We start from the raw sequence: 27,280 nt of genomic DNA, 5'->3' as shown, positions 1-27,280 counted from the left end.
CTTTTGCTGTTTGCGTTTTCAATCTGTGTGCAACAAAAAAACCTTAGTGGAAACAATGTAAATTAAAAATATAAACACAGAGAAGAAGTGTTGATTGAGACCAGGACAACTAATACCCACATGAATGATCTGCACAGAACCAGTCTAGTAACGTAGAAATACTTTGTACTTCTGCTTAAATATATTAAACTGATATTTTTTTAAATGAGTATCTGTACTTCGACATGATTCAGGAATGTGTGGACTTGTTCCACCTCTGTTTTATTAAAAAGGCAGATGTTCCACCTCTGTTTTTTCCAGTTTACAGAGGTAGTCTTGTCTGAAAACATTCCTTTTCACAAGTAGCTCCAGGTATTACAGCAAAGGATGGGATCTGCACATATTTAGAGGGTTTCCCCTTGTATATTGTGCAGTTACAGCTGGTGAGAGACCCAGTCTAACGCCATATTAAACCCACAGAGTATGTGTTTACCAGTTTAGGTGCTGTTCTGTAAACCTCTACAGGTCATTTACATGAAGCCTGGGATTAAAAAGGCCACAGACCTAAAACAGATGACTGAACTGGTCCAGTGGGCGGAGTCTCAGTCTAGTGAAATGATATCTGATATGCTGCTGTCCGTCCCTCCTCCACCCCCCCCCTCCTCCTCCCCCTGTGATCACCCGGGTCTCGTGCATGGAGCTGGCTGCGTGGGCGCTGCTGTCGTACAGGCCGCTGGAGGAGGACACCAGGGCGGAGCTGGTACTGGCCGCTGCCGCGCTCTGCATGCTGCTGGTCAGGTTGTCCAGGAACATCTGAGGCCGGTAATGCTGAACAGGAAACACAGAGACACGTTACATCTCTGCAGACTGAATAAACTGCTGCAATACATTTTTTTCTTGCATTTTGTAAAAACACGGACTGCACCTCTTTGTATTATTACAGGGATTATACACAGAAATAAACAGCCTGGCCTAAAAAAACTGAACAAAGGTCCTTCCATTAGATAATTAGTGCAGTGATGAACATGTTTCATCTTCATCAAGTTCTTTGGATTCCAGTTTAGGACTGCAACGACTAGTTAACAAATAGTCAATGACTAGTTTAAGTGTCGACAGGTTGTTAGCAAAAACTTCTATATAAGGAAAAATGTTTATTATACTGCTGATCTCAACTTGACTTTGTTAGACACTGGAACTGTTAAAGAAAAGTGCATTATGTGGTTAAGGAGAAAAAAAAGTATTTTATTGCTGCAGAAATATTTGCTGAATATTGAATCGGATATTTGTTTAATACACTTTTGCCGCGTTTCCACTATGTGGAACCGGCTCGACTCGGGTACCAGGTCCTTTTCCTGGAGACCGTTTCCATTACAGGATACTACCGACTTTACAGTACCTGGACGTCATAGCGATGCGGCGCGTTACTTCTGTGTCGTCTGCTCAGAGAGTTGCTGATAAACTCACTCGTTGCGTGTTGTCTCGTCAAGCTCATACGGAATTTTTACATCTGAAACTCCTCGACAAACCATGGTGTAGTTTTTCGGGCTGTCATCATGTGGATTAACCTACCGCTATATTTACTGTCAACTTCCGCATCTGTTTTTTATAAAACGGTGGGTCACAGAGACGACTCGCTGACCAATCAGTGGTCTGCAGTGTTTACACGTCACATTTTAGTATCTGGTCCCCAGTCCTGGAACCTCGGCGGAGGTGATACCAAAAAACTAGTACCGGGTACCAGATTCCAGGTCCTTTTTCGCAATGGAAACACAAAAAGGCCGAGAAAAGAAGAAAATGTATTTTATTGCTACAATAATTATATATAAAAAGTTTTTCTTTTGTAGTTCTTGTGGACTAGTCACTACAGTAGTCGATGGCTACCGTACTTTTCAGACTATTGGCCACACCTGACTATAAGCCGCACTCATGCTTCACACTGCCATTTCCGACGTCTCACCATCGATTCATTGATGCCAAGCTTACATGCAGCAGCTCTATTTCCTTCTTTGACAGCCGGATCGATCATTAGCCCATGAAACGTAAATTAGCCGCATCATTGTTTCAGCTGCGGGTTCACAGTGTGTGAAAAAAATAGTGGCTTATAGACCAGAAATTATGGTAGTTGACTACTGAAATAGTCATTAGCTGCAGCCTTATTCCAGTGGTCGGGGGTTCAGGGGTCAGTGGTATGATCTGGGGTTGTTTCAGTTGGTCAGATCTGTTATGTGCTCAACAATTTAGGCCGTCAGGTGAACCTGTTTTTCGTTTTATCTTGCTCCGACCCTCTACAACTACACAACGTTGACTTCATAAAAAAGATGTATTCATGTTGCGTTTGAAACTAAAAGTTCTCGTCTGATTTTCCTGCAGGTTTTTGGGAACGTTGTTTTAATTCGGTACTAGCTCAGTCTAGGCGTAATAAGATTTTGCCCCAAGAGTGGTGAAGCAGCCGTCGTGTGATCGTGTCAGACCAATGTAGTGACCGTCTCTTATAAACCAATGCTAAACATGGCTGCCTCCTGGGTTCAACAGGCTGGAACAACGATGTGGAAAATACTCAAATAATTCCTCAAGAGACAAGTGAAAGAGATTATAAACAATTCCCTATGTGTCTTAGGGCTATAGACAAATGCAGTAGTGGAACTTGTATGTTAACAGCTATAGACAAGAGAACAGAAGAAACAAATGTACCTGAGGATCTCCTTGGATTAAGGAAAACAAATCCAGACCTAAACACACAAGAGGACAGAAAAGCATTATTAACATTTGTGAAGCTCTTTGATGGGAATGATGGTAAATTGCAGCCGGCTGACTCACTCTGCATGTCTGTGGGGATGGTGGCGAGTGTGGATGGATGGAAGGGGACTGCATAGTCAGCAAGGGTGGAGGTCAAGTACGACGGGTCCAGAGGCTGCACATTTGGCACTCGCACAGTGGAAGGCTGGTAGGTCAACACTCTGAGGGAACAGGGAGGATAAAGGGTTAACCAGGACAACCGTGACAAAACCACAACACAACACTAGAAGCAAAGGAGACACACTGTGGAACACTCTGAATGTGTCATCAGCTGTTTCCCACTGAATTATTCACAGAGTTGGAAATTTGGGCCGGGGTTCCCACATATCTTTACAAGTAACATTTCCAAATATTTCCAGGATTTTTCAAGGACCAGAAATCAGTGTTCATACACATTTTTCAAGGTCAAATTCAAGCACTTTTAATGGTCAGTTTCAAATTTTTCCAGGACAGCACCTTATCACTGGGGTCAATCACATATCTACAGGAACACATATACTCATGATTATTTTTTCACTTTTTATCACTATGATGTGTATTGTATTATGCTATAAACATCAAAAATTATGTTTCATAATAGCAAAATGTTTAGAAATTAAAGAAGAACAAAAAGTTTTATCCAAAAAAGGGAAGCCACTTGGCGTTCTTCAAACACAGTCGCACCAAGACAAAGATTAAGATAAAAATGTACCTAGAGTCGACCTGAGAACACCTGGTAATTTTCTTTTCTATTTTTAAGTTTTATTTTTCAAAATGTATCCCCTCAATGTATCAAGTAAATATGCAAGGGACAGTGTTTCACAAAAATGACCGCTGTTGCAAAATCACTTGCGATTTATGTGTTTAACTGGCAGGTTCTGCATGTAACGTGAGCGGACATGATGGGTTACAAACAAAACCTGGAATGAGACTGAGATTAATGAAAAGCCCGCATGCCTGGATTAGAAAAACCACTAAGATCATCAAATTTAACAAAGTGTCAAGATCAAATGCACTGACACCTTAGTAGCTTTTCCTGTACCAATGAGGATCCAATTTTTGGCCCCAGTATTTGATTAAAAATTCATTCATTTTGGGATGGCTCAGAGCAAGAGTATAATTATTTTGCATTTATCTGAGGTCATCATTAGGTACATCCTGGGGGTAAATATGTCTAAATTTACCTTTTATTATTGGGTCTAAAAAAGCTGACCAAGTGCCAGACACCAAAAATAAATCCAGTTTCATGGAAAGACCCACTTCACTTTCAGTAGAGCCCCCAGTGTAACCTGTTCCACAGACCTACATGAATCTCGTATGTAACCTATTTTAATATGAAAACACAAAAGCTGATGAGTGTGCACCCCTACAACTTCCAAAATCTTTGCAGGATTTTATTTAATTTCAATAACTTTTCCATGTCTGTTGCATTTGTCAGGTCATTGTACCTGTATTTTTACACGAACATGCAAGTATGAAAGTTTCAAACCATGTTGTCGATGAACCCACTTTGACATTTCACTTTACATTAATGGATTGAAAAACACATATCTTCTGAAAATTTGGTTACAATATGCAACACATCTGAATGGAAACTGAATACAATATGGAAATAAAGGCCAAATGGGTGATGTTTCTTTAACTTAAGAAAAGTAATAAATACTGTGTTGCGAATGGTGAATGAGTGGAGGTGGTTTTCTCACCCCTTGGCATGCATCTCCTCAGTCTTGGAAATGTAAACACAGCGTTTCTTCAGTGGAGGGTCTGCGTCGTCCTCGGAGGAGGAGGAGGAGCTCTCCAAAGTTAGATCGATGACGTCCGCCTTCTTGGTGGATGTGGATTCAGCAGAATGTGGAACCACTGACGACTGGCGCAACGGAGCGGAGGCTGAAGGACAGCGGATCAAACGCTACTGTTAGTCTGGATTTTATTTTCCTTTTGGCAACAAATATTCTTGAAAAATGCCAAAACCAACAATGTGTCTGTGGTTTAGTCTGTCATCATCACTGTTTTATTTTTGACAAAATATTTTCTAATTTCACTAACTTCTTCAGTAACATTTAAACTGAATTAAGCAATTATTTAAACAAATATAGTTCAAAGAGCTAAATGGAACTATGTAGAGGAGTTTGGCTGTAAACATAAAATTATACTGTACTGAATAGCTGAAACAATCAATTGAAATTGATTAAAAATATTACTTGATTACAATTTTCTTGAATCAAAGCTTTTTAATTTCAGCTGCTGTTCCACTGTTGTGTTTCACACGAATGCTTATCATGACGCACATGACGCCAGGATCAACACACAGTTGTATGTTAGTTCCATCTTAAGGTGTTAGTAAGTTGGATCCAAATGTGTTGAAGACTGCAATGCACATATTGTTTGTAGATGTTGTTAGACTTGTTTGTTGTTGTCTATATCTACAAATATTTTTATGCATATACTTCTATACTGTTGTTATTTCTGTACAGATATTTTTTACATATATCATTTTGCTTTTATACTTTTTGTGGTTGTTGTTTCAGCTTGTTCTGGGAGTTGTTTGTCATTTTAGACACGTCTTTTTCACATTTTTACTTTTTTTTCTCGTCAACTCAAATAATTATCAACTCGAATCGAACCAAAGAAAACTAATCAATAGATTAATCGATTACAAAAGGGTCAAGTCACGCGCCTGTTGACTTTGAATCAAAAAATTAGAATTGAGATAATGATTTCAAACTTTTTGCAGTTCAATAGTATAACATCTTAAGTTTCTAAATCCATTAAAATTTTTGCCAAAAAAGGAATTTCAAGAAAATTACGGAACTTTTTATACAAACTAAATTCAGTCCCTCGGAAAGTTCTCTAAGAATGAATAATAACATAACTTATCACTGCTATAATTTTTAATCTCAATCATATATTTCTGTTTTCAATATAGTTTTATGACCTTTTACACACCCTTTTATCATTACAAAAATCATTTTGTCTGAAAAATTGGTGTGAATTGCTTTTTTAAGCATTTTAATATCAGATGGTGCCGGTTATGTAGGGAATTTCACTTTTCTCAAAAAACATGTTTTTTTTTTAATTACTGATTAATCAAATGAGCTAAACTATGGAAATTTCTGAAAGAAAGCATTTAACCCTCTACTTAAGCATGGCTTCATTGGAATTTGAAATTATTTTGTCACTAATCTAAAAAAAAGATTTATTTATTTTCCCTACATAACCAAAAATAGGTCTCGACATGAAATAGCTAGCTTGTGAAGGATTTTTTTTCTTTCACTTTCTATAGATTTTACTTTTCAAATCAATAATTATGATATTCTATTGTCTTCATATGGATTTGGTATACATGAATATTACATTCTCTGGAAAATATTTCCTCTTAATTGTAATCAAAGGGTAGTTATCACAGGATATTGATGAGACTCAACTTGAGCAGTCTGTCAGCTGGTATGAATGGAGCCACATATAAGTTCCTCCAGACTGGAACAGTCTCAGAGCTTCTATCAGCTTTAGCCACCAGCATCCCTTACTTCAAGACCCACAGCTTCATCAAGAACAAGCAAGCAGCCTACTTCAAGCAGAAGCAGTCCTTCCAGGATCCTAGCCGCTGCACCATCCAGACTGACTTCAGTCAGAATGCCAGCAGTCTGTGGCAGGATGAGGTCCAAAGGGGTCACTGGTGCCATGGCCAGGCAGCCCTCTGCACTGCAGTTATCTGGACCTCAGAGGGGACAGAGTCCTATGGCATCATCTCTGACTACCTAGACCATGACAAGTATGCCCCAGCTGTCTTTGTGGATCACCTTGTGGAGTCTGCCCAGTCCCACTCATCAGTCCCCATTGAGGAGAGTGAGATCTTCAGTGATGGAGCTACCACGCACTTTAAGCAGAAGTAATGATGCTCTACATGACTTCTCTTCTACAGAGTAGGGGCATCAAAGTCACTTGGAACTTCTTTGTGACTTCACACGGGAAAGGAGTGGTTGACGGTGTCGGTGGTACTGTGAAGCGTCTGGTGTTCAATGCCATCAAGTCCCATAAGCATCACATGACAACTCCCGCTTAGTATGACAAGTGTGCATAGAGGACAACAAGAAGATCAACATCCAGTTCATCTCAGCAGAGGTCATCCAACAGAGGATTCCAGCTCTCAACATCATCTGGGGATCTGTCCTGTCCATTCTGGAATCCAGTCTGTTCACTGTGTGAGGACGCAGTCCTTTGGTCAGGTTTCTGTATCACGCTATTCTGAGCAACCTAAACGCACCCACAGCCTCCTTCCACAGCCTGAGCCTGTACCTATAGCAGCTTATAAATGGTCTACAGCTGTGAAGCCTGACTCTAAGTGGTGTATGGCACAAGCCATCAGCTTGGAGGAGGGTGCCAACATTATGCTGTGATCGGTGCTGAATATACAGACTTTACTGAGCATTAAATGTGCATTAAATGTGCTTAATGAATCACTTTCTACAGCTAATATGTGTCCTTTGTATATCTAGTCATAAATATGTATAAAAATGTATAAATTTGTTACCTGTCTTTTCTTTCCCTACATAACTGAAATTCCTAATTCCCTACATAACCATTCCATTCTTTAAAACTCTTGCCAAAAGTCATAGTTACATGTAAAAAATAAAAAATGCATCCATAGTTTATCAAAATAGACACCTTAAAGAACATCTCAGCAAATTTTCATAGTTAGGAGACACTTGCAACCGCACTTTTAAAACTTTTAGAAAAAAAGGAAAATTTAGATGTTAATTTTTGTTCCCTACATAACCATGCAGTTTTTCAAATTTCTATGGCAAAAGATGGCACTATAGCTTTTGTTTCTTTTTATGAGCTTCAAGTACAAGTTAATACCTTTAAAATGATGTATTATTCATGTCTCTAGCTTAAATACTTTTTGAATTAGAGTATAAAATGTAGTCGGGCACTCCCTACGTAACCGCGTGACTTGACCCAAAAATAATCGACCGCTGCAGCTCTACTGTACTGTCAAAGATATTCATGTTTCAAACCAAAAAAACAGACTGTTACATTTGTTCCGGATGGACACAGATGATACTTGTTGGTATCTGATGACAAAGGCATGGTTGTACTTACTCTCCACTTTGGGAACTGACTGTGACGGGACCTTGACAGTCTCTTTCTTTGGTCTCATGGGACACCACGTTCCATCCTCCTGGAACTTGATTTCATCAACATCTGAGCAGTCATTCAGGATCTCTACGAATAAACTGAAAATTGAGGAAGAAAAAGTCCCTTGGTGATCTGATTCGAACGTGTGCAGATGTGCATGAGCCTCACAGCGGCAGGAAGTGGACTAACCCGTCGATGATGAGACTCTCGTACGCAGCTTTCTTGTCACAGACAGGACAGATCCAGGTGGGTTTCTTCTCGTTCATCTGCAGGTAGAGGGCAGCATCGAAACACTGCAGATGAGAGCAGGTCACAGCGCGACACGGCACTGTCAGGCGCATCTTCCCCAGCTGTAAACAAAAACAACCCAGTCAGAATACACGCAAGGGGTAAACAGTACTTTATACACAAACGTAGAGTCAGGGTGCTTCATTTACCGGACACATGAGTGAGACTCGAAGGCTCGTTGTGGCTATTTCACTGTCTGGATCTGCCGTCAGCTTCTCTTTAACTGCAACACAGTGAAGAGGAGCAGTGTGAAGACACATGGAAAACATGGAATCAAGTCTAATATAATGTTAAACTGGGTGATCTGGACCAAAATCTAATTATAATGAACATATTCCTGTCAGTAAATATCAATATCACAATAAATGTCAAATCATTACTTCTTTCATGTTTAAGGCTGATTTTATGGTCCTGGGCCAGGGTTCCCACACATCTATACAAGTAGCATTTCAAAAAATATTTCCATGATTTTTCAACTACCAATAATATCATTTTAATGGCTGTTCATACTCTTTTAGCACATGAAAAGAAACAGATTTCATTGATTTGTTTTTCTGAAAACAAAATAGTAACATTTTGCTGTCTGAGACTGTCAGTTATCTTTATATTCTTTTTAAATAAAAGCCATCCCAGCTCTTCAGCCAACATAATCCAAAGGCAAACACTGACCAAATCAAAATTTAAATCTGTCTTGGTGGAGGTCTGCGCTCTCTGAGTGCTTTTCTTGTTTATTAAAAATGTCATCACTTTTTCCTGGAACCTGCTATGAATGAAAGAAAACTACGCTGTTATTTGGTTTTATTTTTGTTATTTATGATTTTAAATAATTCATAAATGACATAAAGAGATGATAACACCTAAATGAATGCAAGAGATGTAAGAAGAAGAAAATGACATAAAAGTCATGGTGCGATGAAAATTATGTGGAAAGACTAAAACCAACAAGTGGTTCCAGGCAAAACATTTCCTGCCCCTCACATGTATTTCACCCATTCTAAGTAAATACGATGATTTTAAAAAATCATAAAAAATTTGAACTTTGACCTGCCTCTCCCAAAATGTAATGACATCTATTCTAGGTCACTGGCAATCTATAAACCCAATTTGCTATGAATTGAACCAATAGTTTTGCTACTAAAGTGTTAACAACAAAGAAACAAACCAAACCCAAAACAATCCCATTGCCAAGGGGTATTGTTTTTGGTTTTGTTTGTTTCAAGGGGCCCTTGCCTCCCCTTTGGGTAGCGAGGTAATAAATAAGCATCCACTAAAAACATACATGACAAAATGATGTAAAGGAGTGAACCGATACAATGTGAATGTGCACTAAACAAAATGTCATATGTATTTAATTAGAAGGACCGAGGTCCTGGCTGTGTAGGCATCATATTAAAGGGTATAGTTACTTAATGCCCTGGAGTGGTCTGGGTTCCTGATGCCCTTCATCCGTAGCCTCTGCAGAAGCAGCGGTGACGTCAGCTGCCTCACCAGGTACACCGACATGGAATAGGTCTAAAACCCACAATCATATAACATAGATAGAGATAGATACTTTATTGATCCTTTGCAGGAAATTGTATTGTTACTACAGCAGCAATACAAGAAAAACACATATTGACCCATCACAATAGACATCCCACAACCAACCAACAATGGAACGAAGCAGTAAACAGAATAAAAGATATATATATATATATGAAATATGTACAATACAAGTAATGTAAATAATACAATAAACCAAACACCTAACACCTAAGTATGCACAACATACAATAATTTATCGCACAGCGATATTAAAAAGTCTAATGGCAGCAGGCAGGAAGGACTTCCTACTGCGTTCAGTCCTGGACCAAGGGGGAATCAGTCTGTGGCTGAAGGTGCTCTCCCTGAACATCTCAAGATGGTGAAGTGGGTGAGATGCGTTCTAGAGAAGTCACCACAACTGTCACAGAGATAAAATGAGTTGCTAAGCTGTTATTCTTGTTTCTACCTTGCCAATTTCCGGCGCCCATGTCACTGAAATTTGATTGGGGACTGCAGAGGATAGTCGCACCAGTGACGTTATGTTCAGAGGCCTTCCTGGTCTCTTCTGTTCAACGCCATTTTTGGGAGGGGGTGCATAACCCTACAGGGGGAGAACACTGGGTTAGCTTCTTTATGGCAGAACACAACAGGGTGTTTGGGTTCAGAGCAACACAAACACTTACCGGTAAAGGAAAAAGTTTTCCATTGACTTTTATACACAGACTGTTTGGATAATTGTCCTCTTGAGGGCAACTCGTCTCTGACAAACAAAACCTGCAAACACACATTCAACAGTCTCATTATACACTGGACAAACATCTTTTTAAAATCTACTCTTGGCTGAATGGCAAAAATATTTTTTTTTTGCCTAGTGACACCAAAAACTTAACCACTGGAGCTTTAGTGCACATTTCTAATGACTCTGAGGTCAGAACAGTGACTTGATCTTCTCACCTCAGCTGAATCTGAACCATATAGTCCCTTCTGCCTCCTGGTAAAAAGTCCCTGAAGACAAACACAGATGAACCACTTTAGCATTCACGTCACACACAGGCATGTTTTATGAATCACAGGTGATGAACAAACCCTACCTGGATATGCATACTTCTCGAACTTGTTGTGGGGTCAATGCAAAGATAAAATATTTTTCTTGGTGGTATCTCTGCGCAGTGCTCGCACCTGAAAAACAACAATGATGACTATTAATACACAAACAGCAGTTTCTAATTTTGTTTAGAAGAAGGTAGACAGATGAGAAATGCCTAAATGTTAGAAATACATATTAAGCAATAAGACGGAAAGAAGAAAATTTTATTGTGATATAAATTTTGAAATACAGTTGATAATACTTTTAATCACTATAAAGATAAAATCATTATTTCTCACTAGATACTAGATTGTTATTTGTGGTTTTAATCATTCATTAAAAACAAAAACAAGGTTAAGTTTGTAAATGAACAAGATGAAATAAGACAAAAACACATGTATATCATGGTGTAGTTCTCAGGCTGACTTACAATATTAAAAATGAGTGTATCTAAGTAAGTCTGAAAAGAAGTATTGAAATTTTCTAACAAGGAAAGGAGATTCAATACTCGCTTTTAAATTTCCTTTACTCAGGATCACTTTTTTCTCCAACTATTCGATAATCACTAGTAGTTAGTCCTGGCTAATTAGTCACTGGTGGGGTTTGTTATATCAGCTAACATCACGGTTGTGGATTAGTATCCACAATCAAGTGTATCATGCAAGTAAATCACAATTTGATGTTTGTTCAGTCCTGAAGACACCTCTTTGTTGCTAAAAAAGTTAGTCCAGGCGGGTTAGATAGTCACATGACCTTTTTTTTTTCCCCAACAAAGATCGGCATGAACAACATTCTGATCTAATGATAACGAACACATCTGACTGAACAGTTACAGTACACTTAGGTGTCACAGACCTAGACTTGAAGGCTTGATGAGGACGTCTAATACATCGTAGAAAGGCAAGGGCTTCATCTGCACATCTGGGTGGACTGGGGGCAGGAGGGGGGCCGGCTGCTGCAGATTCATGCTGGTTTTGATTTAGGCTCTTTCCACCAGTCAATGGACTGAAGCCTTAGTTACAGAACTGACACCTGCCAAAAGAGATGTCAGGGTTCAGTACACTTCAGTACTCCTACACTTGATACCATACTCTGGAATAAAACAGAGGAAACAAATTTATGTGGCACGAACAGAGCATCACGGACGAACACTTACACTGTTCTATAACAGACTGTGACAACATAAGCAACCATCTGCATCAAAATAAAAAGACAAGGGAAGAGCTGATCCTGTTTTAGCTTTTTCCCACAGAAGCCCTGTATCTGAAGGGGATTTTACCTTCATTTTGATAATTAGGTGGCATTGTTTAAAAATTGTTTTAGAAAACTGATCAGCATGGATCACACCTGAGTGTTCAGCAAGCATCTGAATTGTATCTAATCATGGTAATGTGAAATAAAGTTTAGCCACCACTTTACTTTTTAAAGCAATTCTAACACTTAACTGTGGCTAGATGTTTCCAAAACCAGTGCCAATACAACACCTTGACATTGATATGGTTCCTAAATTATACTTGTTTCAATACCAGCCTCCCATATAACCAAAAAGAAAATTATATTACAGAAGAGCTGCAATAATAATCAATTACTTTTCAACTATGAAGATAACTAACAATTATTTTGATAATAACTGGTTTGATAACAATCTTTTTTTTTCCATGAAAAAAAAAGAAGTTTAAATTCTATCGTGCAATGCCCCAGCTGTTCAAATTAGATTCACAACTTCAACTGGAAATTTAACATGATATAATTAATAAAATGGTATGACAGCCTTGAAGTGGCTTGTGACAGAATGGTTGCAGTTAAATTTCCCAGACCACCACAGAATTTGTTGGCTGATGTGCCCTTGAGCAAGCCCCCCATTTTCCCCTCGGGCACCGACGTGGCTGCCCACTGCTCCTTGTCTGCAGTGTGTGGTGTGTTTGTAATAGTCAGCTAGTGATGGGTTAAAGGCAGGTGGGGAACTTTGGTATGTGTTGTATGTCTGAAAGTATATAGACTGACAAATAAAGATTCTTAATTGCAATTTGGAATCCTAATCCATCTATTAAACAGTAAATCAACATCTCAACATGTTTCTAAGACCCACACGAACCCACATGAATGGCCAATTTTACATTTATTTTCAGTGAATAAAAGACCAAAATATCAAATAAATATATACAGATGTCAATCAGTTTGTTTCTTTGAGTCTGCATCAATTTTATGGTACAAAATATCCAATATACCTCTTAAAAGACTTTCTGAACACACAAACCTCTATGATATGTGACAAGTATGAAACTGGGACATGGATACAGATATAACAGTGGTGTTTTAAAATGACTGTATCCAGACTCTGGTAGATTTCTCATTTCTTTGACATTATTGACTGAGTCCTGCTGAGTCTTTGAGAGCAGGACAAAAGCGGAACTGCACAGACCATCGCGATCACAGCATTAACTCCACCTCTATAGTAAACAAACCGGTATTTCAACACAGCAAGTCACCATACTGATCGAAACCACCACAGGTTACACACTTTTCTGTGCTCATTAAAAACCGAGGAAAGCTACTACACACTATAAGTAAGTTATATATGAGGTTTGTTACATATATGCTGTTTGTTATTCAGCTAGTTTGTGATCGTAACACACGTCTAGTTACCAAACATGGGATCCAGCTTCTTGCAATCACAATTAAACAAATAATAATATATATTAAAGAATGCGTATCCTAAAAAAATATGGTAACGAATGGATTTTATATATAAAATTAATATAGTGTGACGTCTCTTTATTCAATTGAACACAGTAATCTCGCTTTACTTTTTACTAAGTGGGTGTATCCAGGAAATAGATGTCACAGATTTTCTGTCAAAAAAAACATTACTATAACTTACACACGAACGTCTACGCAATCGAATTGACATAATAACGTCATTTACTATCAAATGACAAAAAACGGTAAGCTTTCTAACACTTCCAGCAAACAAGGGACCCATAACGCTTGGCTAGTCCAACACTGTTAGCATTAAGGCTAACTGCTAAATCGCAAACGGTGTGATCTGTAAATGCACATTCCCGCCTTGCAATTCCCTTATTCTCGTAGTCAATTAACTGTGAGCCATATGTACTAACGAGTGTGTTCGTAAAATGGGTCGTTAAATAGTGTATGTTTGACAGAAGTAAGTCACAATCAGTGTTTTTTATTTTCGCCTACCCGAAACTCCCCACACGCCGCCATCTTGTTGTTCCGGTCATCGCTCCAGTCCGACTACTTCCAGGTGACGCCAACCGTCCGGCGGAGGTCTGCGAGTCCGGGATTCTCAACGAAAACAAAGGCTGGGCACAGCTGGGCAGTACTGCAGAAGCTAATGTTAGCATACCGATTACATTTATTGAACTGGGTTTCAAGTCAAAACTTCCAACCTTTCTTTACACTCCTCATTATTGCACAATATCACTACAAAAAATACACTGGTGTCTCCCAGGCTGGATTTGGCTGTAAATAATGTTTTATTTCCACCACCATTTTACTGGAGTACTTCCATAATGTTTCAGTGTAAGTTACTGTAGTTGTCTGGTAACTGATTACATGGAAGGAAACCCCAATTTTTTAACTAAGCCAGGGTATATATGTAAAAAATAAAAACAGACAGAATATGAGGAAGAAATCTGCATCACAGTTGTACAGTCCTAAAGTAAGGCAACAACTTAATAAAAAAAAAATAAATTATAATACTAAAAATAAAAAGGAGAAAATAAAAGCAGCTAAAATCATTAACAATTAAGCTTTGAAAATGTCTCAGTGTTAATGAGGACACTTAAACGATTGTTGACACTGATTTAAAGTATGTGGGTAGTAAGTAAAAGCAGACCCTCCTGACTCAGTGGTACCTCTGGCTCCTGTTAACTAAACCATGGTTATAGTTATGCTGGCAGATCTGTTAGATCCGTTAGATAATGACAGAGCTTAATTAAAATTGCTCTATAAATAAATAAAAACTTTAATCTGCTCTTGTTGTAAGGCTAGGCACATCCAAAAAAAGTCAGTTTTCTGATAAACAAGGTAATGTTGTGTGCCATACCTATCACCTGTAATGAATCTCAAAATACTGAATGATGTGTTGCATCTAATTTGTTAAGAGTTTAACTGGAGTTATCCATAAATAACATCCCCATAGTCCACTCCTATATCTACCTCTGTTTAACTGTGCCAAAAAATTACCAAATCAACACTTAAATGTTATCAATGAATCGGTTAATTTGCCTGTTTGTTTGTTTGTCTGATTCATTGTTTGTTTGTTTTTTTTATTTGTTTATCATACTCCTACTCTACTTTTCAGACAGATTTATTTATTTATTTAGAGTAAGACTGGAGATTCCGTATGTTTGTGAAAGTTTCCTCCTGACAGCTCTGGTTAATGTGCTCCCTCTCATCCCCAGACCACACCACAGGACCAGACCCATATTCGTCGCGCTGTGAATTGTGGGAGTACACAGTAGTTTCAAGATGGCGGCGAGCAGGAGGCTGGCCAAGGTAAACCTCCCGGTCCCGTTATTTTCATATGACTTGTATTATATAAAAATGTCTTAGCGGCCAGAGGACGCCTTTTAGACTTAGTATGACTTCATATGAGATGTATTTTATGTGAAATTACAATTTTACTAGCGGTTTTCAGATGAAAACTTAATAAAAACGAGAGGTCAATACTGGCCACCTAGCTGGCCAAATATTTGGCAGCAAAGAACCGGCAAATTAGGCCACAGAGTCGAGAGTCAGCATTCTAGAGACGGCCAAACTGCTAATGTATCTTTACTATAACAACATTAGTGTCAAGGCAGCCGTGGGCGGTTCTGTCGACAAATAGGTTTGTTAATTGTGGCGAACACAGTGTGCTATGGTCGAATTTCCACAACATCAGATATTTAGCTAATTAGCTAACCGTTAGCCTTAACCGCAATCTTAACTGCGTTTTAGCTAGCTAGCTTCAGCTTAACAGTTAGCTTAGTTATATGGGAAGGGTGGGGACGAACTTAGTATAATTCCGTAGCTAACAACGTTTCATTGCTGTTACACGACAGCCTCAGACAGTAGATCAGTAATAAGTGAACGTTTTTAAAAGTGGTGCTAGCATCCTTTTGTTTGACAGTACCGTCCTCCTTATTTCCCCTATTTCAACCAGGTATCATTAATTCTAATATTACTGTCAGCTGCCATAAGTTGTAACTTGGTTACTTGGCAGTAACTGTTTCATATCGACCTTTATAATAACTTAAAAATCACAATGATAACGACCTGGTTTGAACAACATTGTAACATCTCAGTTGGAACATTTTGGAGCTTGACTTGAAAAATTGCAAATGCAACGAATTTTGATACAAGTAGATAGAAGCTTAGATATTCTACCTGTACTGTAAAACTTGAAAAATCACTTAGTAATTTATTTCATGTGGTGTTGTACACACCTAATCATTGTTTAGTATATACAACTACATAGATCAAGTTTAGTGTAATGTGTTGTTTTGGGTTTTAAAACCATTAAAATTAAGTTAAAGTAAACTGTTGCTTTAATAATACCCAGAAAAAGATGTCAAAATGATGTAAATCAGTTAAATAAGTCAAATCAGAAGTGTAGTCTGCGTTGTATGTCATAATACTGTTACAGTTTGGCTTATAAAACTTTAAAGAACATGTTATACCTTCTGTTTATGTAATTACATTAAAATCCGAAAGAAATGCATCAATTCAATCCTAAATAAATACTCCTCAGCTTCTATAAAACAATATTTTATAATAATCTATTGGAATAATAATAATAATAATAATAATAACAATAAAAAATTGGAGCAGACGCAAAAATGAACTGGTGCAGTATTTTCAATAGATTAGAAGAATATGTCTCTTTTTTAAACATTTAATAATTAACATTTAAATGTTGTACGCTATGTATTAGGCACAGCAGTAATGTAATGAAAAGTTCAATATGTTTTTTAACTTTAGAATAAAAATTGCCTGTTGAGTTTTGAATACATTATACCTTTTTTTTTTATTAGCTACTTTCCCTAAATATTGCAGGTCTTGAGTTAGAATTAATGCCTCTATAGAGTTTTCTCAAGGTTTTCAAAGGTCTCATATGTCCAGTTTTCCAGCAGTTTTTGCAGGACTTGTGCGTCGCGATAGGTGGGTTTGTCATCATGTTGAAATTTGAACTGACAGTTAATTGTCATACAGAGTATTACAATCATTGCGAACAGTGTAATTTTCCATTTTATTAACTTTAGGCCACCTCTGTAGTTTACATATACATGTAGTTTAACTGTGCAGCTTATGAAGAAGAAGAGACATTTACTGAAATAGTGTTTTGGAACCTGAACTTGGTAGATATGATATGACTTGAATATACACAGACTAATGTACAGCCCATGTTTGTGCAACATGTAGAAGAGACAGTAAGAGCACACAACTCAGCAGGTTTTCTAACTTAACCAAATATCTTGAAAAAAAGAAATTAAGTTTCCTTGTTTGTTTATGGGTCTCTCCTATGGCCAATGTTGTGCCCTTCCATTAGATTTAATAAAAATAAGCAATCCCAAAATAACAAGAGTTTCTTTTGCAAAAAAAAAGTTTTTTGGCAGGACTTTTTTATATTATTTTGTGGATTCTTCTGAGCATGCTACAACTTATGACAAGAGTTCCACACATTTTCTCCCTTCATACAAACAAGATATAGCTTAGTTTGAAGGTAAAACAATTTTTAAGGTATTTTAGACATGTCTAGAAAATAGTGATGAAGTTAATTCATTACTTTTGCATATTTTTAAGAATTTTACTACAGTTGAACTGCACATACATCAATAGGACATGTAAAGGCCAGCATATAATGTATGATTAAGAAACACACAGTAGGTCTGGGTGATGTATTGAATGTATTGTAGCTTCTTCTTGGTTGGATGTATTGACTAACTCTTTCACCAACATCAAGACCAAACTGCTGTGTAATACGTTTAAGATTTTTGAATTTTTTTCTCTCCTGAAGTCTGTCCACAGACACACAGTCTGTGTATTTTACAGGGAGAAATGCATCATGGGACATAGCCTAAAGGCCTGCAACACACTAGATATGTATTTTATGTGTGCGGTGATCACATTACCTGTCAGTTTTCGTTTTTCTGTCCATGTGAACAGGTTGGAGCAGCTACACAGGTTGCATGTGTTGCATCACTGAGCAGAAATACACTGGCATGTGTTACAGATATGAAAAACTAGCCCAGATATACAGTCTCAACTTTAAGTTTCTCACAAACTGAATTTATAGTTAAACGTAATCATATTGATAACATATTGAAATCATTGTAGAAACTAGGGCTCATGGTCGCAATTCTACAGCAGTAAACATGCTAATACATAGCAGAGGTAGGCAGTGTGTCCCAGGCATAATGTTGCTATGCTTGTGAGTTCTTAACGCCCATTTATGACTATTCTTCTGCACCAATATATTCAGGTAATCAACTTAACCTGCAGGCATTTGTGTAATGTGGTTTTGTATGACAGTGAAGTCAGCCAACTGCTGAACTCACTGGTCAGAGGGTAAGAACTGGCTGCAGCAACACAGTGAGTTTGCACAGTTATGTGAAATATTCTGTTTAGGAAACCCTAAATATACTTGTTATAGGACCTGTTGTGTTTTGAAGGGAAACGCATCACTTGTCTTCTTAGTGGAGTTTAACTACAGTTGTGGGTCAGTGCTGTTTTTATTGACTGAACTTAGTTCAGACAGGGAGAAAATATCAGAAGTGATTTATTTGCCTTTTTTCTCATTATTTTCTTAACATTTCTGAATGTTTCTATAACATTTAAATGTGTAATTGACTACATTTTTATTTAATTTTCATATTAGGGCTGGGATGATTCTGAAACATGATCATAATAAAAGTAAGGTTGATAACCAATGGTAGCCACCTGTCTCATGGAAGAAATAGGCTAAATGTTCCAACTACAAAGCACTGCATATGAATAGATTTTCCTTTTGGACAGTAAATCTCAGAAGGCACGTCAGTAAAAACAACTGGGCAAATACTGTGTTTTAAATGTTTTATATTGTGTTTATGCACTGTGTTTTAGTCTCCATTTACAAACTGCTTCTCTGTTGAAGTCTGTCAACATGATCAGTTGGGGTTGAGTTCAGGACACAGCATGAAGTCCAAAATCTGACCAAACTGCATGGAAGTTAACAGACAAAACTTTGCATTCAACTGCACCATAAAATATACATTGAAAAGTCAATACTGAAATTGACTATGGATTACAATAAAGTTTTTTTTTTCCAACTACCTAGTGCTAAATCTGTAATTACAGAGTATAAAAATGTTTTTCCACGTTAATGTTAGTTTCGCCAACCATGCCACTGTTTTAACTGTTCAGGCATTGTCAGGGTACTCTATTAAACTAAATATGGTGATAAGTATTGTGAAAAATAATGATGTTGAACAGTATTTCAAAATTTCATGTAGATTTTTGGTACAGTTAGACCCCTTTTTTTTTTCATTTAAACATGTTAACTTTATTCTATGTCCTTAACCTGTAGGTAATTGTTGAAATGTTATTGAAAGTGTTATCGCTCACGTACTGTAGGCTTGTAGGTAATTTATGATACACCATATGTTGGCATACTCATTCGTCATGTACTTAAATATAATATGTTGTAAAACAGTGTTTTGTTATGTCTTTTATAGGTTTGGCTACAGTTGAAATTTTTAGTCACAATATATATTATCTATTGTGATGTCAAAATATATTGTAATGTAATTTTTTGTCCATATCACTCAGCTGTAATACCAATATTTTAACTCACCATAGAAACAGTTTCTCACATGAATTTCTCCTTTGGGATTTTCCTTGAAAGCTGCAGAATATGAAATTGCATGAAAAATGTTAGGATTTGAAAATATGCACTTTCTTTGTGTTTTTGCTTTCAGTCCAAATCAAGAGACTAATTATAAATACCTCAGACCACTTGAATTACTATATATTGGTGGGGAATCATGGGAGACTGTCCCAGTGACTTGTAAAATGTCAAGCACTGGAGTTTTAAAACATTGCTTGGAAACCATTGTATGTGATCACATTGTTTCAAGTTATTTAATTTTCTGTTTGTTTTTGTAAATTTGATTGCATATTTATGATACTAAGGGGGGTTGGGTTCTGGTAATTATTTTAGGGGTGTCAGAGTGAACAACTTCAATTTATGATTAATTGAGAAATGATGAGCAAATATCCAAGAAATGTATTATTTACCTTCTCTGTTAGCTGATCTATGATCAGTTTTAGACTGCTCTACTTCAAGGTTGTGCTAAGTTGTTTGTGTTTTGGAGAAGTCATGGTTTTATTTTTCTGATTCACTCATTTATTGTCACCTTCCTTTGTCATAGGTTTATGATTTAGTTATTTAAGAATATGTAACTAAAATCTTCAGACACGACTTAGTTTAACTTCACGAGAAGGAGCTTTTTATTGATTTTACACCAGTACTGTGCACGGTACTCAAGGAGTCCAAATAATAGGGATGTCTGGTCCCTTTTTATGATAGAGAACACATTCAAACAGCAAAATGGAAATAAACATAAAGAGCTAACACATTGAAATTTTATTTATGTTAGCAGGTCTAAAATTCTTCTAGTCCAACAGCGTACAAACTGTACTGAGGATCATTAATAGAACCATGAGTTAAATCTGCTAATACTTGGCCCGAACCCTGTTGACCTTAAGATTTGTCTCTTGCTTTCCTCAGGAACTTGACGAGATTCGCAAGGCTGGAATGAAAAACTTCAGAAACATTCAAGTTGAGGAATCAAACCTATTGTCATGGCAAGGGCTCATTGTTCCTGTAAGTTGCATTGTGTGTTTGGCTGCTCTGACATGAATTTGTCAAAATGGAAAGTGAAAGTGTTTTGCTGAAGCTTCCTTCTTTCACCTCTAGGACAACCCTCCTTATGACAAGGGTGCGTTCAGGATTGAAATCATTTTTCCCACTGAGTACCCTTTCAAACCTCCCAAGATCACATTCAAGACAAAGATCTATCATCCCAACATTGATGAGAAGGGTCAGGTGTGCTTGCCTGTCATCAGTGCAGAAAACTGGAAGCCTGCCACCAGAACTGACCAAGGTGGGTGTGCTAGTGTGACATATGCTCTCCCATTATTGTCATGGGAATCTTGCCTAAACGTGTTATTAACAAAATGGAGATATAAACAACACAATATCTAATGTCTGTATGCGCAGCCTTACATTACAGGAAAACCCTGACCTCTTTACTGTTTAAAAAAAAAAAAACATTAATGTAGACAATTGCACTGAAGTATTTCTAGGGTTGGATTCAAAGATTTTTAATTGTTTTTTTGTTTATTTGCACATCATAAACAGCAAGAGAAAAATAAAAAAATAACATTCAAACAAGTAACATCATTGTGCAGGAGAGGATAGAAGCCAAAAAGGGCTTATGTGAATCAGAGGTCGCCTTAACCGAAAATATTCCGTCATTGACGGATTTTTTTTGAAATGACAGAAAATTCTGAAGGCCGTCCGTCATTTTGATAGATTAAAATACTGAGGGTAATCTACCAAAGAAAGTTTTCGCACAACACTGTGAACAGAACCTGCTCGCAGGATCGCTGGTCTGTCTCTCTTAACAAGGCATCAAACATTCCATAACAGCATCCTACCTGTAAAGAACCTAACAGCGCTGCTGTTCACAACTACACTGAATACAACAGCGGTACTTCAGTCACATGACTCCCCGTTAGTTCACCTGTAGTAGACCCCCTGTCCAGTTGATGCCAGTGTGCATATTAATCAGTCATTGTCAAGTCTTGTCTCGTTGTTTTGCTGACTTTAGCCAAAATTAGATGCTACTTTGCTAGCTCAAAATGCGAAGACAGCCGAGTCTCGTTAGTTATTTTAGAAAGCCCAGTAAATGTGATCGTATTGATAAACACAGTGAAAAAAGAGGGACTGATGTGGTGAAGGATGACGGGCAAGCAAGGAATACTCCAGTTCTTACGGCATTTGGTGTGTTATATGTACGCATTTTCTACCTTACATGTGTTATTTGATGCCATGTCAATTTGTGCCCAGATCTCTGGTTCACATAACCCGAACTAATGTTATTCATAATAAATACAGTCATGTAATGCACAGTTAATACTGTTTTTTCATATATACAAGTTGATTTTCAAAGTATAACCTGTCCAAGGTGGTGGACACGGTGGTGCAGTGGATAGCACTCGTGCCTCACAGCAAGAAGGTCCTGGGTTCCAATCCAACACCAGTCAATGGGGGAGTCTGCATGTTCCCTCTGTGTCTGCGTGTCTTCCTCCCACCATCCAAAGATAGGTTAATTGGTGAATCTAAATTGCCCATAGGAATGTGAGAATGATTATTTGTCTCTATATGTCAGCCCTGCGATGAACTGTGAACATGTCCAGGGTGTACCCCGCCTTTGCACATAAGTAGTTGGGATAGGCTCCAGCGACACCCCCCCCCCCCCCCCGACACTAGTGAGAATAAAGCGGGTTCAGAAAATGAATGAATGAATAACCTGTCCAATATTTGAAGAGTTTTGAAAAGGTAGATTGATTTAATTATGACATTATGGAATAAGAATAAACTAATGGTTCACACACGGCATAAGAATAAAAAATGTTCTCAGATTTCTCAAGTTCGGTTCTTATGTTTTTAATTTTACATAATGTGACACAACACTTTTCTAAACTGGTACAATTACAGAGATAAGCGCCACAGTAGTAAACACGCATGCTGGTGGTGTCCCATATGTCGCTACAGTGGGCTGTGATGAACAGTGCAGCTTCCACAGGGTTCTGACAGACTTTTCCCAGCACTACCTTTACAGGAGCCAACATGCACTAATGCTGCCTTCAGGTGGTATCGGGAAGATGGGCCTGTCCTCTTGTAAATTCAAAATTACCAGTGTGTTGTGTCCAAGTGCTTTTGTTGAAAAATGGCTCGCACAGTTTATCGTCACTTGCTACTTAGGTAAAACAATTTTGGGTGCATTAAATCTCTCATCGCTCTCAGCCATGTTGAAAAGGTCAAAGGTTATTTTCACCTCAGCAACTTGTGCATCAAATTTTTTTCCCGGTGGAAAATACGACATGAGGGGGCATTCATGTGCAATTTTCAATTTCTAAGTAGTATTTGCCATAATTCCCACAGCACATGAAGGCAGCATAAGAGCTTATCCCATAGGTCATGTATAAAGACAGTCACATTATTCATCACTGTGGAAAACTAAAGCCACAGTCCCACTCCTGTTAGCAAGATCTGCCACGGTGCTTCTTAAAACAACTCGTTTGCAGAATATGTAGAAACTTTGGGATGCATTGTCTGATTAATTCATTCCTCTTTGACAGCTTTAATAAGTAATCGCTATCAAGAATTCACCCCTTTTCATATAATCAAATGACTTGTTAGAAACCGGTGAGATTCATGATTAGTTGAATGTTCATTTATTGTCAGATGAAAACGATCTAAAAAGACAGATGTCACCAAATGAAATCAAAACATCGGTTTCATTTTACGGAAGCATGTTTAAATCCACCTTTACGGGTTATACAGTCTGTGGCTCATCCTGTTTAGAATATTACCCCGATAGTATGTGACTAGATAACATGGAATAGATCTGTAGTGTCACTGTCGCAGAAACAATGAAAATCTGTTTTGCGGCTCTGTTCTGTTTAACAACAACAACAAAAAAAGCTTTATGCAAAAATATAGTATATAGATAGTATAGTCTGTTATCTATTTGGATTCAAAACCACAAACAAATTAAACCATAGAAAAGTCTGGAATTTTTATTTGGATAAAGAGCAAGCACATCTAAAATGACTGATGCTGAATTTGGGATCCATGGGTGTTCTTGTTTTATCTCCTGTGCACCAAGGTTATTATCGTTAACGAAAACTAATGAAATGCCAAAAAACTAGAATTGTAAAAATATTTTCGTTAACTGAAATAAATAAAAACTATAATTAAAAGAAAAAAACGTTAGCTAACTGGAACTGTATTGTGTATTTACAAAACTAACTAAAACGTCTAAAAATTACGCATAAAATTCCCTTCGTTTTCGTTTTTATCAACGTCAGATTGACATGAAATCGATTTATTTCGCTCGAGCAATTTTACCGTATGACACTTCATGGTGCGTCACTTGTGGTTTCCAGTCGTCTTCTGGTCCCCACTCTACCTGGAAACATGGAGACTAAAATTGGGAGAAAGCAGCAGAGTCCTGTCTGGGATTTATGTGAATACGACGGAGAAGAAAAGAAATGATACAACAAAACTAAAACTAAGCAATTAAAAAAATAAAAAGTAATAAAAACTATCAAACCTGCTCTAAAAACTAATTAAAACTAACTGAATTAGAGAAGAAAAGGTCAAAACTAAATAAAACTGAGCTATAATGAAAAATCCAAAACTATTAGAACCTTGCTATGCACAGGTAAATACTGAGGAGTCGTTTTAAATCTGTCAGATGTAGTTTTTGGTGTTAGTATTCAAAGATTCGAAGACTATTGTCAATTCACTAGAAGCATGACATACAGAGAGATGAAATGCTGGTTCTCTCACCTTGTTCAATGTCAGGCATTTAAAAAGTGGTAAAAAAAAATAGACTAAGAATAAATAAACAGTTTAAAGAATCCACTCTAACAGGATTTAAAGTGTACATGTCAGTGTATTTACAGTAGCAGCAGTAGTGCGATACAGTAATGGTTGAGTGTGGTGAGTATGAATGTACAGATCCGTCTGTCCATTCAGTCGTGTGTTTGCACTGATGGCTTGGTGTGTGTTGTGTCTTGCAGTAATTCAGTCCCTCATTGCGCTGGTGAACGACCCCCAGCCGGAGCACCCCCTACGGGCAGACCTAGCAGAAGAATACTCAAAGGACCGTAAAAAATTCTTGAAGAACGCTGAAGAGTTTACAAAGAAACACGGTGAAAAGCGACCAATGGACTGATCACCTGAAGAGCGAGTAGCCCTCTGTGTCTCTCTCTCTCTCTCTCCCCTCTCCCCCTCTTTATCTCACCTGCCCGACCAAATACTGATTCTCCCCGCAACCCCCACCTCCCCCCAAAATCCCTGTCCTGCTGTCCCCCCTCCCATCCCCTCTTCTCCTTTGCTCACTGTTAAACCCTCAGTCCCCGTTCCCCCGACCCCCACCCTCACATGGTCCCCCACCCAGCTGAAGCCAGAACCAGGCAGCAGTTGCGTCACCCCCCCACCCCCCCACCCCCTTTCAACAAAACCAGGACTCAGTGCGGATCAGACAGCCTCCTCCCCTTCCTGCGCTCATCCTCCTCCTCCTTTCACCCCCCCAACCCTCCACCCCCTTTACTAACTGTCTCTGCTTTTCAAAAACCCCTAAAGTGATAAAGTTAAGGGAACACCACGTCCAGGTGACATGTAAAGGCGGAGGCAGAGAAATGTTTTCAATTTACTGTTGGATTTTTCTCAATATAAACAATACTTGTGTTGATTAGATCTCACTTAGACATCATTTTTTTTCTGAGCTATTTTACTTTTCACTGAGCAGGAAAAACTTTCGTTCGCCCCATTATCAACACTCTATGTTAAAAACCCCCACCCCGATTGAAAGTTGAGGGGCTTTAGCTCAAACCTAGGGCTGTGTTGCTAACTCCAGCGTGTCCACTCCAGGTCGATTTGCGCTGTGCTCTGTGGAAACGCCGCCTGCCCGTGTACCATCGTAGTCAAAGTGGAACAGCTGTGGTATCTTGTAGCTGCAGATGTGTGACACGTTTCCTTAAATGAGTTTCACTATGACTCTGATCGGCAGCGCCGGTGTCACTTCCATCCCACCGAGCAGATGCAAACAGGCAGAACTCACGCAAATTCCACAGTTAATTTTTGTAAACGTCGCCGAAGGATTTGATTTGTTAACACTCCAAACAGTGAATTATGAGCAGGCCCTCAAAGCTGAACCCAACAGCGATGTTCCACATTTTTCCCTGACATAATCATAACAGCATGACAAATCACTAAAGTGATTTTTTTTTTTTTTTCCTTAATAATTTGTCTTCTCCATTTTAAGTGAGTTGGAGTGGCATAAAAATTGGCTAAACGGCAGATCCTGTTGGTCTATCTGAACCTTTAGATGCATGTCAGTGGCCTCACAACAGGAACCCCCCCCACACACACACACACACACACCAGTAGAATTCCATCTATCATATTAGACAGAACCCCTTACCACACTGAGACATAGTCTAGTGGCAGATCACCCATCAGCTGCTCACCTGAAAGGGACCTAACTTCGCCAGGAGGGGGGAAGGAGAGCGTGTGGAAGGAGAAACGAAGCTGGAAACTAAGCGCAGCTCCTGGAGGCGGTCCTAAGAACCAAGCATCTTCAGGGCAGCTGGGAGAGGGCTGGCTGTCCCGGATGTATCAGGACATGGAAAAGGACTGGAGTGGCCAAAAAACCACCATGTTAACAGCTGTTTGATCTGGTCCCAATATTGTTTCATAATAAAGATGGCTAACCATTTGGCCTCACCGTGTGCCTGGGAGTCCACTGGCTGTTCTATGTGTTTGCCTTTATCTGCAAAATAAACTCAAAGCTGCACTAAGTGAAGACTGGGCCAGCCCAGCAGTGACAGGTTTTATTATGCACATGTAGACAGTGTTGTACAAGAGTTCAAGATGACTGGAATGGCGTCAAATCCAAATGGTAGACCTGTTATTGGGCTCAGGGTATGGCCTTAATCCAAATGGCAGACTTCCTGTTGGCTTTAGGACATGGCTTCCAAGAGGCTTTTTGAGCTGATAAATACATACATTTAGGTTAAACCACATTCAGGGGCTTAATTTTAGAGGGATGTCCCTTATGTCTATGCCCAAGACCCACAGATTAATGTGTCACTACTTTAAATGTGTGTTTGGAAGGACTTTTGTACGGATAAAGTCAGCAGTACAACGGCCAAATAGGAAACAAACCAAGGCAAATACCAACCAAAATGTCAATAACAAATGTGTAGAGAACCAAAGTTTCAAGCTACTGGGGTTAATTCTGTAAGAAGTGTTTGAGTGTAAAGACCTGAAATTGGGTGAAGAATTACAGGTTGAAAAAACGGCAGACGCCTAGTTGGTCTTAGTTTATAGCTTTAGGTTTGTTGTTTGTTTTTTTGTTTGTTTTTTTGCATATCTGGACCTCCATCTACTATGTGTTAATCACATTTGGTTCGTCTGGGCCAAACCACCTGTTTCTCACCACCTCTGATGTGCATTTTTAGTGAGTTTTCAAGTACATTTATCCTCCCATTAATTGGGATAATAGTCGCTTTTCCATTGGACATCTGCGCAAAACTTTACCGATATTTACAAAAAACAAGTGCGTAATGTAGGTTTTTCCATTAAATCACAAATGCGATGATTGATTTATTATCGCGAGATGACACGAGAAGTCATTCCATAAA

The 27,280-nt window shown here is 38.3% G+C and overlaps 2 protein-coding genes across 2 annotated transcripts; one reads left to right on the top strand and one right to left on the bottom strand.

Annotated features, from left to right (window-relative positions):
- pias2 (protein inhibitor of activated STAT, 2) lies at nucleotides 1–14,055 on the bottom strand. Its single transcript, XM_030143223.1, is given in 15 exon segments — nucleotides 1–644; nucleotides 646–807; nucleotides 2,671–2,708; nucleotides 2,797–2,936; nucleotides 4,458–4,641; nucleotides 7,858–7,991; nucleotides 8,083–8,243; nucleotides 8,331–8,404; nucleotides 9,588–9,693; nucleotides 10,172–10,306; nucleotides 10,389–10,479; nucleotides 10,660–10,710; nucleotides 10,797–10,884; nucleotides 11,648–11,824; nucleotides 13,994–14,055. Coding segments are annotated over 14 exon segments (1,539 nt in total). The 5' UTR covers nucleotides 11,760–11,824; nucleotides 13,994–14,055; the 3' UTR covers nucleotides 1–581.
- ube2l3b (ubiquitin-conjugating enzyme E2L 3b) lies at nucleotides 13,258–26,365 on the top strand. Its single transcript, XM_030143232.1, has 5 exons — nucleotides 13,258–13,359; nucleotides 15,220–15,313; nucleotides 20,565–20,660; nucleotides 20,754–20,940; nucleotides 24,653–26,365. Exons 2-5 carry the CDS (start codon nucleotides 15,287–15,289, stop codon nucleotides 24,805–24,807), a joined length of 465 nt encoding a protein of 154 aa, XP_029999092.1. The 5' UTR covers nucleotides 13,258–13,359; nucleotides 15,220–15,286; the 3' UTR covers nucleotides 24,808–26,365.
- Nucleotides 26,366–27,280: the final 915 nt, after the last annotated feature.

This window comes from Sphaeramia orbicularis, chromosome 9, assembly GCF_902148855.1.
Source record: "Sphaeramia orbicularis chromosome 9, fSphaOr1.1, whole genome shotgun sequence".
Taxonomy (NCBI): Eukaryota; Metazoa; Chordata; class Actinopteri; order Kurtiformes; family Apogonidae; genus Sphaeramia; species Sphaeramia orbicularis.
Note: the sequence above shows the minus strand (reverse complement) of the source record. Positions and strands in the feature narration are given on the sequence as shown.